The sequence below is a fragment of the Chiloscyllium plagiosum genome, unplaced genomic scaffold (assembly GCF_037043375.1).
Source record: "Chiloscyllium plagiosum isolate Xiang-an unplaced genomic scaffold, Cpla_swu_hap1 HiC_scaffold_26, whole genome shotgun sequence".
Classification (NCBI taxonomy): Eukaryota; Metazoa; Chordata; class Chondrichthyes; order Orectolobiformes; family Hemiscylliidae; genus Chiloscyllium; species Chiloscyllium plagiosum.
Genome location: NW_028270164.1, coordinates 5648424 through 5664545, shown reverse-complemented (window position 1 = coordinate 5664545; position 16122 = coordinate 5648424). Strand labels below are relative to the sequence as shown.

The following is a 16122-nucleotide window of genomic DNA, read 5'->3' as shown; positions in this document are numbered from 1 at the left end:
ACAAAGCCTCATTTGAAGATCCTTTCAAGACAGCATCCATCATTATTGCTGACTCACTAATCCAGTCACTGACTTCGTAAACAATCAGACACTACCTATTCTTTAGACACTCCCCTCCTGCCTGGAGGGTGCTATACCTTGGAATGTTGATTGGCCCGCCCTGGTCTCCTCTCATCATGTCTATGATAGCAATATCATCACAATTTCATTTGTCCTTAACTCATCTGTCTTACTGATAATCCTCCTAGCATCCTCATAGGTAGAGACTATCCAATCTTGTCATTCTCCTTTGAAACTGAACATGGATAAACTCCCATCTGCCTTGGTTCCTTTGATGAAGTATGCTGTGTCCCTACTGCACTAACATTGTGTCCCCTCCCCATGTTGAATTGGTTTAAATTCCTCCCAACAGAACCAGAAAAATCCAACTGCAAGGATATTGATGCCATTCTGGTTCAGGTGCAGATCATCACGCTGGTACAGATCCCATCTTCCCCCGAAATGGTCTCAGTGACCCAGGAATCTAAAACTGTCCGTGCTGAAACAACTCTAACCACTTATTCATCGATTCTTATTCTCCTATTTCTGTACACGTTAGCAATCAGCATGGAAAGTAATCCGAAGATTACAATCTTTCAGATCCTGCTCTTTTGTCTCCCATCTGGCTCCCTAAATTTTTGGATGTAAGACCTCATCCCTATATCACTGGTACCAATATGTACCATGGCCCTGTCTTGACATCCTCCCCCTTCAATCCCAACAGCTGCTCAGTGAAACCCTGACGTTGGAAGCAAGGAGGCAACATGCCATCCTGCAGTCATGACTACAGCTGCTGAAATGCCCGTTCGCCAAAAAAGCTGAATCCACCATCACTATCACTCTTGCTTTCTTCGTCCTCCCCTCCTGTAAAGTCAGGTTACTTGTGGTGCCAGAAGCCTGGCTCTGTCTGCACTCCCTTGAGAAACAAATGCCCTCTTCAGCTTCTAAAACGAAAAACTGACTGGTGTGCAGGACCCCAGGAGATTCCTGCCTCATTTTCTTTGATCAGGAGAAAGTGAGGACTGCAGATGCCTGGTGGTCACATAGTCCCTTCTATCTTCTAGTTCCTTGAGCCGTTATCCATGAAACTCTCAGCAGTGTGTCCATGCCACAGTGTCTCTGGCAACTGCTTAAGATCCGAAACGCGAAATTCAAGTTGGGAGCACTTTCTGCACAGGTGGTCATCTAAGATACTGGTAGTGACCATGACTTCCCACATATAACAGGTCACATATTCACCTGGCTGACCACATCTGCCATGACTTGAACTTAGTCTTATTTGCCAACTTTTCTGATTACTTAAAGATACTCCCTTTACCCTAACAGTATTTGCCTTCTCTTGTTCGGTTTTTTATTTATTCCTGGTGCTGCTCATTTATCTCTTAATAATCTCCCCGTTCTAATTGAAGGGTTCGTGTCTTTATTTTTATTGCACTGTATGGAGCTATTAGCTTCATACAGCAGCACTCTAATTCACAATATCAAATATTACACTGGCATAGTCAGTGTTTGAAAAACAATGTACAGAGACTACCCAAAGCCCTAACTATAAACTTCAAATGGGTCAGAGGAGACTGCCACTGAATAATACCTTAAAGAAATTAAAAACCATTCCTAATTGCCTTTGAGAAGGTGGTGATGAGCTGCCTTCTTGTACTGCTGCAGATCCGGAACTTAAGGGTCATCTACAATGCTGTGAAAGAACTTCCAGGATTTTGACAAAATGACCGAGCAAACTGAGCCAATATAGTCCCTAGTCAGGATGGTGTGGGGCTCAAGGAGAAATTTGTAGGCAATGTATACCCATGAGCCCTTGCCCTTCTACATGGTAGAGGTTGGGTTGATGCTGGGGGAGTTACTGCCGTTTATCTTGTGGATAGTACACACTGCAAACTTTGTGCATCAGTTGTGAAAGGAGTGAATGCTAAAGTTGATGGATGGGTGTTAATCAAGCAGGATGCTTTGGCCCAAATAAAAAAAGGTACAGAGGAACCTCGATTACCCAGCATTAGATTAACCGAATTTCGGATTATCCAAACAAGATCGCAAGGTTCTGATACTTGGTTAACTATGTAATCCGGCATTCCATTACCTGACATTCAATAAACCGAACGAAATGTTACCCACCCATGTCCTTTGGATAACTGAGGTTCATCTGTACATAATTGGTAGTTTTATATTTGCAGGTGGAAAAAAAAATGTACATAGAGTTGGAGGGGGCAAGAGTTTGTAAAGGAATATAGACAAAACTCTCCATGCCAGTTTTTGTGCACTTGCTTAGAATGGGCAAGTCTTAGAAGTATAGGCAAGATTAAGTCTTTGGTATATCACCAGGAATGATCTATTACAATTTTCTGTTAGAGTGTAGGTTGAACCTTCCAGACGATCCAACATGCAAAATAGATTACAATAAAAATCACATTTTAAGGACTAACAACTCATCCTATGATAGATCCCATCCCTTGGTAGAAACCTTGTAATTATAGTGCTAATATTAACGAGCACACTAACCATCATATTTGGCCAAGACCACTTGTACATCAGCATAAGCTTGTAACTCCAACAGAGCCTCTAACAAATTTTCATGTATATTCAGCATACTAAGGAGTGGAAACTCTTTCATCAACTGAGAAAGAAAAGACATTCAGTTTAAAGATTTTATCGAACGTGAAGTGCTGAAAATACAAAATAAAACTTACATCGTTTATCACAGCTTCTACAGAAACATCATTTAATTCTGTACTGAACAGTAACCAGAATTCTAAAAATTTCAAAAACTACCAAAAGGAAAAACCAACGGCCATGGTCACACTCCGATCATAAAAATCTAAGTTTTCCTTCCACCTAAGGGTCAGTTGTGGGGAAGTAGAATCCAAGCAGTTCTAACCCCTACAAAAAGTCTGTAAACAATCAGTATGAAAAATATTACCCAAGAATTTCAGATTGCAAACTGTTTTCTTCTCCTAGTAGTTATATCTTTTCTTTTTAAAAAAAATAGACTGGATAGATAGAGATAACACTAGTTTACATTTAAATCCCAACATGCTAATTTCCAAAGATATGATATGATGTTGCAGTTATCTCCATATATAAAGTTAGTAAATACAAGCATTTATATTTCACATCTTCAGGCTATCCCAAAGCTTTCCAGCCAATGAAAGACTTTTGAACTGTTATCATTCAGTTTGAATGTTAATTTGCACATTCCAAGATCCCACAAACAATGATAGGACAATGACTAAGTAGCTAATTTGAGAGCTCATACCCGCACTGGTATTGATCCAGGACATCTAAAGAACTCCCTTATCTTTTGAAACAGTAAATTGGATATTTTATGTGTATCTGATCAGACAGACTATTGGCTTAACATCTCATCCAAAAGGAGGCAGCAGAATACCCCATGTACTGGGAATATCAGGTGAAATTTTGTGCTTAAGTGGAAACACACAGTCAAACTCGAAAACTTGCTTTATTTAATTATAATTCAGATTATGACCAACAATTATGGGTAGGAAAGAACAAATTAGTCAAAATATAAAAGGTGACGCAGTCTCTCCAGCTGCAGCTGAAGTCTAACTGGCACCTTTTTACTCACGTCTCTCATCAGTTTTACTGCTTCTCGTATTCGCCCCAGTTTTCTTGCACACATTGCAAGCCTTCGTTTTATATAAACTAATACGTTTGTGTCTCGTCCTGTCAAGAGAAAATAGATCAAGCTGAAATTCAAAACACACTCAAAAGCATGCATGATAAAGGATGTCAGGCACACAGGTGAAAAATTCAGGTTCAGTATTCAAAACATGATAAGTAAATGGTTATACAGCATATCACTCAAAATTGTCACTCTCAGTTTTCAAATTCTTCCAAGCTTCACGCCAGCTCCATACCTGCAACCTCCTCCAGCTCCATCAGTCCTAGAATTTTGCATAATCCCAGTTTCCACCAATCCATCCCTAGGTGCCTGGGCCTCAAGCTCGAGAGTTTTCTCCATAACCCATGCCAACTCTCTATCCTCAAGATGGATACCACTTGGAAGAGTAGTTGCTGCAGGTAAACTCCACAGCCAAATTATGTGCAACAAGTTCCAAAACTAGCAGGAAGATAAATTTTCTTTTATTTGGTTTTTGGGGTGGCTGACTATAAAATAAACATTCATCAGGACATCTCTGAAACAGAACAATAGGATTTAACACACTCTTTGAAAGAGTACATAGAATCTTGGACAAAAGACAATTAAATCAACAGTGCTGCCCTGAGAGTGCCAGTCTGGATTGTATGTTGGGTCCCTGGAGTGGAATTTAAATCTTCAAACATCTGACTCGGACAAGCATGGAGTCACTGATGCAAGGTTGGAACTAGTGTACGGAAAGAGACAACGCAATCAACTGGATTACTATAGTCTTGTGCTTTGCTTGGGCAAGTCTTAGACAGGAAAGCAGCTTACCCCCTTGGTTTGTATCTTTCCCAAATCATCACTGGATTCAAGGCAGGATTTTACAATTTGTAAATCACTGCTCTCAAAATTTTAATGGAGTGTCTGATCAAAATAATTTCCACATTTCTAATAATCATCCCTCCTCTGAAATACAACCTTCAGATAACTTGCCCTGGTGATCATTTCTTGCAAGTCCAGATAATGAATTTCTTTAAGCTGTTCAAGATGGGAGGTATAACAGTCAAGGTCAATCTTACCCTCACCTGCTATAAATAGGTGTTATGACACAGGTGAACTCCTCTGTTAATTAAACCAAACAACCAAAAAACCTTGCATCGCCGCATAATGTTAAAATATGAATGATAGAACCCCCAAATTCCACTATTTAAAAATATTTTTAACTCTAAAACATTAAATCACAATTCACAACTCTAAGCTCCCCCCTTCTCTTAACTGCTTACTATCTGCCTCCATTATTAGAACAATGCTGTTCTAATAAGACACTTATTAAAATTACATCAACTTAATTTCAAAACCACACAGTCACTGTCTTCTTGTGTCTTCACTCTGCCGGCTACTGATTTCCTTGGGTCGTCTTCACTCTTTTTACTGTGAGTATGTTTCATATGAAAAGGTACCATTGCTGGTGAGCGTTTTTTCTAATTTTGAGAGCAAGATGTTAGATGGGCAATTAGCTCTCTGGCTCTACGGCAGTTGCTTTCTCTCTTAAAGGTATAGTACACACCTTAAATTTCATAATACAGGGATCACTCAACAGTAACTAGTAGCAGGAACCTTGACTGACTTTCCCTTCCCTCTCGGCAATACAAGGCAGTAAAGCCAACTTAGATAGTCAAAGAGAGAGCGAGAAAACCTGCACAGTTACTGCCTTTGCTGTTTTTGAATTCATGTGTCGCTGGACATCGGAGTGCATCTGGGAAAATTAACAAATAGTGAATTTCACAAATAATCTTGGAGGAACCGGTTTGAGCGAAGTTCACAGCACAGAATCAGATAAGTTAATTGTTGTTTTAAGTCTGTCCAAGAGAAATGCTGTATTAGTGAGTACAGTGAGTTCTTTCTTGACTGTGTGTTTTTGGAGAGAAGTCTCTTGATTAAACTTAAAATATAAGCCATAGCTCTTAACTTAACCTGGTGCAGTGTTTTGTAGAGGAATAAGATGGTGTTATTTTCTGGGTCTGTAGATTGTGAAGGAGCAAAAATGGCCTTTGCAGTGATATGTACTTCTTGTCAGACGTGGGAGTTTAAAGAGAGTTTAAGGATTACTGCGGATTATATCTGCCATAAATGCTGTTGGATGCGAATCTGATCAGATCGAGTGGATCAGTTGGAAAGACAAATAGACACGATGAGGAATTTGCAACAGCAACAGTATGTGATGGATGGCAGTTAAGGGAAAGGGGGGAAATCTCAGATACAGTCACATCGATGATGTTAACTCCAGGAAGGGCAAGAGAGGTAGGCAGCAAGTGCAGAAGTCTTTTGTGGATATACCCATTTCAAACAGGTATGCTGTTTTGGAAAATGTAGGGGGTGATGGATTCCAGGGGAACGTAGCACGAACAGCCAAGTTTCTGGTATTGAGACTGGCTCTAATGCAACGAGGGGTACGTTGGCTTCCAAGAGATCAATTGTGTTAGGGGATTCTGTAGTCCGAGGTACAGACAGACGTTTCTGTGGCCAGCAGAGAAAAAGCAGAATGGTGTGTTGTTTCCCTGGTGCCAGGATCAAGAATGTCTCAGAGAGGGTGCAGAATGTTCTCACACGGGAGAGGGGCCAGCAAGAGATCATTGTCCACATTGGAACCAATGATATTGGAAGGGAAAAGGTTGAGATTCTGAAGGGAGATTACAGAGAGTTAGGCAAAAATTTAAAAAGGAGGTCCTCAAGGGTAGTAATATCTGGATTACTCCCAGTGCTACGAGCTAGTGAGGGCAGAAATAGGAGGATAGAGCAGATTAATGCATGGCTGAGGAGCTAGTGTATGGGAGAAGGATTCACATTTTTGGATCATTGGAATCTCTTTTGGGGTAGAAGTGACCTGTACAAGAAGGACGGATTGCACCTAAATTGGAAGGGGACTAATATACTGGCAGGGAAATTTGCTAGAACTGCTTTAAACTAGTAAGGTGTGTGTGAGTCAAACACAGGTAAAAACAATCACTGCAGATGCTGGAAACCAGATTCTGGATCAGTGGTGCTGGAAGACCACAGCAATTTAGGCAGCATCCGACGAGCAGCAAAATCGACGTTTCGGGCAAAAGCCCTTCATCATGAAGGGCTTTTGCCCGAAACGTCGATTTTGCTGCTCGTCGGATGCTGCCTGAATTGCTGTGAGTCAAACAGTCAGGGCAGGCAGGGACAAGGTAGGACTAATAAATTAAACTGCATTTATTTCAATGCAAGGGGCCTAACAGGGAAGGCAGATGAACTCAGGGCATGGTTAGGAACATGGGACTGGGATATCAAAGCGATTACAGAAATATGGCTCAGGGATGGGCAGGACTGGCAGCTTAATGTTCCAGGATACAAATCCTACAGGAAGGATAGAAAGGAAGGCAAGAGAGGAGGGGGAGTAGCATTTTTGATAAGGGATAGTATTACAGCTGTGCTGAGGGAGGATATTCCCGGAAATACATCCAAGGAAGTTATTTGGGTGGAACTGAGAAATAAGAAAAGGATGATCACCTTATTGGGATTGTATTATAGACCCCCGAATAGTCAGAGGGAAATTGAGAAACAAACTTATAGGGAGATGTCAGCTATCTGTAAGAATAATAGGGTAGTTATGGTAGGGGATTTTAACTTTCCAAACATCGACTGGGACTGCCATAGTGTGAAGGGTTTAGATGGAGAGGAATTTCTTAAGTGCATACAAGACAAGTTTCCGATTCAGTATGTGGATATACCGACTAGAGTAGGTCAAAGTTTGCACCTTCCCTTGGAAAATAAGGCAGGGCAAGTGACTGAGTTGTCAGTGGGGGAGCACTTTGGGGCCAGCGACCATAATTCTATCTGTTTTAAAATAGTGATGGAAAAGGATAGACCAGATCTAAAAGTTGAAGTTCTAAATTGGAGAAAGGCCAATTTTGACGGTATTAGGCAAGAACTTTTGAAAGCTGATTGGAAGCAGATGTTCGCAGGTAAAGGGACGGCTAGAAAATGGGAAGCCTTCAGAAATGAGATAACAAGAATCCAGAGAAAGTATATTCCGGTCAGGGTGAAAGGGAAAGCTGGTAGGTATAGGGAATGCTGGATGACTAAAGAAATTGAGGGTTTGGTTAAGAAAAAGAAGGAAGCATATGTCAGGTACAGACAGGATAGATCGAGTGAATCCTTAGAAGAGTATAAAGGAAGGAGTATACTTAAGAGTGAAATCAGGAGGCCAAAAAGGGGACATGAGCTAGCTTTGGCAAATAGAATTAAGGAGAATCCAAAGTGTTTTTACAAATATATTAAAGACAAACGGGTAACTAGGGAGAGAATAGGGCCCGAGCTGAAAATGTGTTGCTGGAAAAGCGCAGCAGGTCAGGCAGCGTCCAAGGAACAGGAGAATCGACGTTTCGGGCATAAGCTCTTCTTCAGGATTCCTGAAGAAGGGCGTATGCCTGAAACGTCGATTCTCCTGTTCCTTGGATGCTGCCTGACCTGCTGCGCTTTTCCAGCAACACATTTTCAGCTCTGATCTCCAGCATCTGCAGTCCTCACTTTCTCCTCAGAGAATAGGGCCCCTCAAAGATCAGCAAGGCAGCCTTTGTGTGGAGCCACTGAAATGGGGAAGATGCAAAATATTCATTTATTATCAGTATTTACTGTGGAAAAGGATATGGACGATATAGACTGCAGGGAAATAGATGGTGACATCTTGCAAAATGTCCAGATTACAGAGGAGGAAGTGCTGGATGTCTTGAAACGGTTAAAAGTGGATAAATCCCCAGGACCTGATCAGGTGTACCCGAGAACTCAGTGGGAAGCTAGAGAAGTGATTGCTGGGACTCTTGCTGAGATATTTGTGGGCGGCACAGTGGCTAGCACTGGTGCCTCACAGCGCCAGAGACCCGGGTTCAATTCCCGCCTCAGGCGACTGACTGTGTGGAGTTTGCACGTTCTCCCTGTGTCTGCGTGGGTTTCCTCCGGGTGCTCCGGTTTCCTCCCACAGTCCAAAGATGTGCAGGTCAGGTGAATTGACCATGCTAAATTGCCCCTAGTGTTAGGTAAGGGGTAAATGTAGGGGTATGGGTGGGTTGCGCTTCGGCGGGGCGGTGTGGACTTGTTGGGCCGAAGGGCCTGTTTCCACACTGTAAGTAATCTAATCTAATCATTTGTATCATCGATAGTCACAGGTGAGGTGCCGGAAGACTGGAGGCTGGCTAACGTGGTGCCACTGTTTAAGAAGGGCGGTAAAGACAAGCCAGGGAACTATAGACCAGTGAGCCTGACTTCGGTGGTGGGCAAGTTGTTGGAGGGAATCAAGGGACAGAATGTACGTGTACTTGGAAAGGCAAGGACTGATTAGGGATAGTCAACATGGCTTTGTGCGTGGGAAATCACATCTCACAAACTTGATTGAGTTTTTTGAAGTAACAAAGAAGATTGATGAGGGCAGAGCAGTAGATGTGATCTATATGGACTTCAGTAAGGCGTTTGACAAAGTTACCCATGGGAGACAGATTAGCAAGGTTAGATCTTATGGAATACAGGGAGAACTAGCCATTTGGATACAGAACTGGCTCAAAGGTAGAAGACAGAGGGTGGTGGAGGAGGGTTGTTTTTCAGACTGGAGGCCTGTGACCAGTGGAGTGCCACAAGGATCGGCGCTGGGCCCTCTACTTTTTGTCATTTACATAAATGATTTGGATGCGACCGTAAGAGGTACAGTTAGTAAGTTTGCAGATGACACCAAAATTGGAGGTGTAATGGACAACGAAGATGGTTACCTCAGATTACAACAGGATCTGGACCAGATGGGCCAATGGGCTGAGAAGTGGCAGATGGAGTTTAATTCAGATAAATGTGAGGTGCTGCATTTTGGGAAAGCAAATCTTAGCAGAACTTATACACTTAATGGTAAGGTCCCAGGGAGTGTTGCTGAACAAAGAGACCTTGGAGTGCAAGTTCATAGCTCCTTGAAAGTGGAGTCGCAGGTAGATAGGATAGTGAAGAAGGCGTTTGGTATGCTTTCCTTTATTGGTCAGAGTATTGAGTACAGGAGTTGGGAGGTCATGTTGCGGCTGTACAGGTCATTGGTTCGGCCACTGTTGGAATACTGCAAGCAATTCCGGTCTCCTTCCTATCAGATAGATGTTGTGAAACTTGAAAGGGTTCAGAAAAGATTTACAAGGATGTTGCCAGGGTTGGAGGATCTGAGCTACAGGGAGAGGCTGAACAGGCTGGGGCTGTTTTCCCTGGAGCGTCAGAGGCTGAGGGGTGACCTTATAGAGGTTTACAAAATTATGAGGGGCATGGATAGGATAAATAGACAAAGTCTTTTCCCTGGGGTCGGGGAGTCCAGAAGTAGAGGGCATAGGTTTTGGGTGAGAGGGGCAAGATGTAAGAGAGACCTAAGGGGCAACGTTTTCACACAGAGGGTGGTATATGTGTATGGAATGAGCTGCCAGAGGATGTGGTGGATGCTGGTACAATTGCAACATTTAAGAGGCACTTGGATGGGTATATGAATAGGAAGGGTTTGGAGGGACATGGGCCAGGTGCTGGCAGGTGGGACTAGATTGGGTTGGAATATCTGGTCGGCATGGACAGGTTGGACTGAAGGGTCTGTTTCCATGCTGTACATCTCTGTGACGCTATGTCAAGCAAAGGGCACCACCAACGAAATCAAGCTAATAAAAGATTATTGCTAAAACTCAACACAGAAGGGTCCTGTATAAAAAGGTAAATAAAACACATCCTAAAGTGACTAACAGCCAAATAAGTTATTTTAAAATGCAATCAATGATGTGATGTAGGAAAGGTAGCAGCCAATGTGTAGACAAAAGGTCATACAAACTGCAGTGTGATAATGACCACATAATCTGTTAATTTAAAAAGGTGGTTGAGTGATAAAGATCATCCAGGCATTTGGGAAGAGTTTCCCTTCTTTTCTTCCAAGTGCACTATGGGATCTTTTATCTCCACTCAAGAGTGCAGAGGTCAAACAGTTTAATATTTTGAGAGAAAGAAACTGGAAGACACCACTCAAAACTGTAAACCTGCCTTTCCTAATCAGCTGTGATTCCATCACTTGCAGTTTTAATTCTTATCCAACAATTCAATTAAATTCCTTTGATAAATGTGGTGACTCCCTGCAAAACAATTCGCGAAAGGTTTGTTATTAAAAGGCTGACCCAAGGAGCCAAGAGTTGCATACTTTCCCCTTAATCTTTTGAGCAGAAGATACATCAATATTCACATTAGTTACGTGACTTACTGTGCTGTGCTTCCTGTTGTGGACCGTGGTGCTGAAGCTGCTGACTCCTCCTATAGCACACCTCGCCTGCTTTCAGTGCCTGTTTAAATAACTTCTCAGCTTCGAGAATCGTGGTGGTCTCTTCCTCAGCTAAGAGAACGTATGCCGTTGCACACCTGAAAGATTACAAAGAAAGTAAGATGTTGCTATGCACCAAATCAGTTGGCAAGCTGCAGAAAGAATGAGGTTAGTAAACTGTACTTTTAAAAATATTCTTACGTCCAACTCTTTAGGCATTGTAACATTCTGAGCTATGCTGGACTTGAGTGAGAAAGAAGTGACTGTCGACATCATGATGCCTCCTTGTCTTCTTCTGTAGAATATCAGTGGAGGGATTTAAGGTGCCATCCAAAGGGACATGCCTATTAGTATAACCTTCACCAATTTGCACAGCTCTCCAAGTCCCAACACTCCTCTCACTTGGGATCATAGATATTTTCCTCAACAAAATAACCTCAAAATCATATAACATGAGACAAGGCTATTCAGCACATCACACCTCTGCTGGCCATTTGAAAGATCTGCCTGAATTGTTCCTCTCCCCATTCTTTCCCACAACCTTGCAAATGTTTTCTCTTGAATTTCCTTTTCAAGGTTATGACTGATGCTGCTCCCCTGTTAAATATCAGACCTTTAAAAATATTACACTACCACAAAAGGACAGCAAACAATTCATTTCTGCATACAGTTTAAATAACCAAAATACTCTTACAATTTATAATTTCTTGCTGGGATATGCTAAGCTAAGCACATCAAAGCAATAGTTAACTATAAGTGAAAACAAACAAATACTGGCATCCCCAAGTTGGTGATGAGCAACTTTCATGACCTATGTGGTGACGGTACTCTATGTTGGTCAGAGACAATTGCAGGATCTGGACTCAATTGACTATGAAGGATGAAGAAATAAATTCCCAAGTTCACACTGTTGTGATCTGGCGAGGTACTAGGAGGGTGTCTGCTGTCCTTGCCCTTCTAACTGCCAGTTTTGGGAAATACTCATGAAGAAACCTTGGTTATCTGCATGATGCATCTTGTAACAGACAAAGTGTGTGTTAAAATTTGTTCAGGAGTTTGCCTCGAAGTTGCACATATAATCACAGATAAGATAATTCACGCAATCTGTAAAACTTTCCTCTAATCCAGATCAGATAGCAATCCTATATCCCTAAACACAGGGAGCACTTCCTGATTTTTAAGTCAGAAGTAAATATCAATACAGCACACAAATGTTTTTCCAGCTGAACACTGCAGATTGTTAGGAATAGCAACTTAAATACCAATACAACTACTATTCAAACAGTCATGCACAATAAACCACATATTCATTGCACTCTGAAAAAGCTAATGAATTAACATTTTTCCACCAGTCCCAACCTGCAGAAATTGCAGTACAATTACCTTGCTTTCTGCACCTGTTTGTCAATTTAAGCCAAATACTTAATACACTTGGACAAATGGTTGTAATGAGATACTACATTAAAGTTTAGATCATAAGTGACAGTAAGATGGGTTCAGGCACAAACAGGCTCTACTGCATTTATACAGTGCCTTTCATATGTCAAGCTGCTTTCTACAAGATCCTGAAGTCACCAACCCATCAGAGATTGCCAGAGTAAATACAATTTGGGGTAGAGACACTAAAGCTTTCTTGAAAGCATCTCCAACAAACACACTCAAGACAGGTACAGCACATGGTTAGTTATATGGTGTGAAGCTCTCTCTGCACTGCCCTGGTCAAACACAGAGAGCAAAGGACAGAGTAAAGTTCCCTTCACACTGTTGTCCTTTCTATTGCAGATAAACATGAGAAATAACTGAAAGCAAATCAAGTAGTTTTAATGACAGGAGGGATGAGCTGAGTTGTTCTTGCACAGACTTGGGCGGCATGGTGGCACAGTGGTTAGCACTGCTGCCTCACAGCACCAGAGACCCGGGTTCAATTCCCGCCTCAGGCGACTGACTGTGTGGAGTTTGCACGTTCTCCCCGTGTCTGCATGGGTTTCCTCCGGGTGCTCCGGTTTCCTCCCACCATCCAAAGATGTGCAGGGTCAGGTGAATTGGCCATACTAAATTGCCCGTAGTGTTAGGTAAGGGGTAAATGTAGGGGTATGGGTGGGTTTCGCTTCGGCGGGTCGGTGTGGACTTGTTGGGCCGAAGGGCCTGTTTCCACACTCTAATCTAATCTAATCTAAAACCTAGCATGGAAATGATGGGCAAATGTCCTCCTTCTCTACAAATATTTTATGATCCTTTAAATTCAACTATTGAATTCAATAGGTCGCAACTCTGAAGTTCCGAAAGCCTCTCAAATTGAAGTTTCATCTCTTCACCTTCTTTTATTTGTGCTAAATATTTCCTTTCCTCTCCTGAAGTTAGATTCTTTAAATTATACCCTATAGATGCTGCAAATCCTCTCTGCTGCTTTGTCAAAATGCCATCCTCCTTACATCAGCATCAACATGCACAGGTGCTACCATTAGTATAACAGAGGGACATGGAGCCACGGTCCAGCAACTAGTACTGGATTGTGATCCAGAATAGTAAGGTTGACAGATACTGCCTGCACCAACTCATCCCACATATGAAGACAGAAGATCTACTTTAACAGCCCAAATGAGATTCTCGATGCAGATTTAAGATGAAAGCCTGCAGTCAAAAATCAACAGGTGCATTTAAATTGCTTCACCATAAATGGAAAGAAAGGCTTGGGCAGATGCACTTGATAAATAGTACCAAGGCATATAGCACAGGGAGAAGCTACTTGGCCTCTGTGCCTGTGGTATCACCCTGAAAGGACGACCCAATGAATCGCACAGCCCTGTTAATCGTCCCCTTTCAAATAGGCATCCTTAGAATCATGTTAAAGATTCCAACTTGGCAAAAATGTTATTTGAGAAGCAGAATGCCCAGTAAAGCCAGTAATAAAATAATTGTAATCAAGAAAATCAACATTTTAACACATCAAAATAATAATGTATCCTGGACTATTTTTGGCAGCCTGTTCAATACTGTGACATTAAAACATGTTAGAAATACACAAAACAGGAGACCCAGCACTAGGAAGTTTCAAAAGGCACAAATGGTCAAGCAATGAGTGTGTCAGAAACCTTCAGGCTGATGTAGAAAACAGTGGAGCAAGCACGGGTTTGTTACACAGAATCTCAATCAGCAGTATAGAACATACTCATTGTTTAATTCTAAAGCTTGGTATGCTGCCTTCATTCTTGCTTGAGCATGCCTCTCCCGCCAGGCTTTCTGCATCACTGTTAAGAGAACAACAAAAAAAAGTGACAGCAGGTGTTTATATTTGACATACCCCAGCATAGCAGCAGAAATGCTAGTCAGAGAAAAAGGAGTCATGATATTCAAACCCACATTTAGCTAAAAAGCCATTAAACTTGTCCAGCTATAAAAAATGGCAGATGTGTTATAACAGCACATCTGCTGTCAACAGACAGAGCGTAATGTGAATATTAAACACAGCAATAAAAACAATACTGTTGTGCCAAAGCCTTTTGCATTCCAATATCACGGCGCTGGGTCAAGGGTCCAAGGTCAAACCTACAATTCTACATGTGGTGCTGTGAAAAGCTCAACCAAAACGTCACTGAATAAGTGAGTGTCTCAAACTTCCTCTGACAAAAGGTACAGCAGGGTTGCAAACAGATTTAAAGAGTGCCAGCTTTTGTATCATCCCTACTGGCTCTTCGAGCTCCTAATACAGTCTAGTGCAGTAAAACGCCTTGCAAACCAGGAAGTTTCTCAACTCCAAATTCCTGCCCCGAATCTGTAAAGCTCCACCACGGCAGTAGCACGCATACTTCAAGCTGCCTTCCAAGTTCCATGATGCCAGAGAGAACAAAATCTAGTCAGCTTGTGGCTCCTGATTTGGATTTTCTTATCACAGAATCCCTACAATGCGCAAGTAGGTTATTTCGCCAAACTTCCTCTTGGCCAGCACATTCCTGATGAAGGTCTAATGCCCGAAACATCGATTCTCCTGTCCTATGTGCTGCCTGGCCTGCTATGCCTTTCCAGCACCACATTTTTTGACTCTGATCTCCAGCATCTGCAGTCTTCACTTTCTCCTATTTGGCCAATCAAGTCCACACTGACCTTCCAAAGAGCATCCCACCCAAACCCACCCTCCTGCCTTATCCTTGTAACCCCATATTTACCCTAGCTAATCCTTGGACTGGGAGAGGAAACCCACTCAGACATGGGGAGAATGTGCAAACTCCACACAGACATTCATCTGAGGGTGGAGTCGAAGCTGGGTTCCTGGTGCTATGAGGTAGCAATGGTAACCACTGAGCCAGTGTGCTACCTTATAGTGGCTATACATGGATGCACACGGTCTTCATCTGAAACAGCATCTTGTATAATTCCTTAGGATGTGCAAACATAATTGAACTATTTTAATTGCCACTTAGGGATTTATTTTTTATTTTTGTTTGTATTCTCATATTTCAGAGCTGTGCATTATCAAACCACATCAACATTCTCCTGCCGATTCCTTGACAGAGAGGTATAGTTATATTGTGACATATTTACAAACAGTTTCCATTTCAAGTGTAGGCATAGGAATTTCTAACAGAATAACAGGCTGTGCATGCAGATGTAAGATTGCTAATATACTGAAGATGTAATGAACACTGAATTCAATTCTGCTTTCACCCTTCAAAGGCTCAGGTGATCCCAGCTTTGCAAGTCTCCCAAAATACGACACTCTGCTGTATCTGGCCTCTTGTACAATCCCCAGTTCCCTTACCCCCTTAAACCGTATCTTTCACCATAACGATGCTAAGGTCCAGAATTCCTTTACACCTCCTCCTCTGTCTTCTTTAGTAACAATGTGTAATACCACTTCTTTGACTAAGTAATTGGTTACCTGTCCCAACGTCTCCCTTTTTGGCTTGATAGCAATTTCTCTGACATACCTTTGAGACACTTAATTATATTAAACTTTGCTATACAAATGCAAGGTTGTGTTGTTATTTTTCTTAAACATCTATAATTCAGATCGATGAAAACTTGAATCTTGCATGCAGCTCCAGCAATTGAGTATCTCTCCATCTTTGGGATCAGAAATGGATGTACCATTCAAAATATAATATGAGTAAAGCAGCATGGAGTTTGATTGGTACCACCTCAAACA

At 42.0% G+C, this 16122-nt stretch overlaps 1 protein-coding gene across 3 annotated transcripts in view; it reads right to left on the bottom strand.

Annotated features, from left to right (window-relative positions):
* Positions 1–16122, bottom strand: part of LOC122563035 (suppressor of tumorigenicity 7 protein homolog) — a 167422-nt gene that overhangs the window by 68893 nt on the left and 82407 nt on the right. For all 3 annotated transcript variants that reach the window (XM_043716363.2, XM_087973441.1, XM_087973440.1), the window contains exons 6-9: positions 14149–14227; positions 10923–11077; positions 3635–3732; positions 2551–2665 (exon numbers count right to left, since the gene is read on the bottom strand). In XM_043716363.2, coding sequence (XP_043572298.1) covers positions 2551–2665; positions 3635–3732; positions 10923–11077; positions 14149–14227 — 447 coding nt within the window. The remainder of the gene's footprint in view (positions 1–2550; positions 2666–3634; positions 3733–10922; positions 11078–14148; positions 14228–16122) is intronic.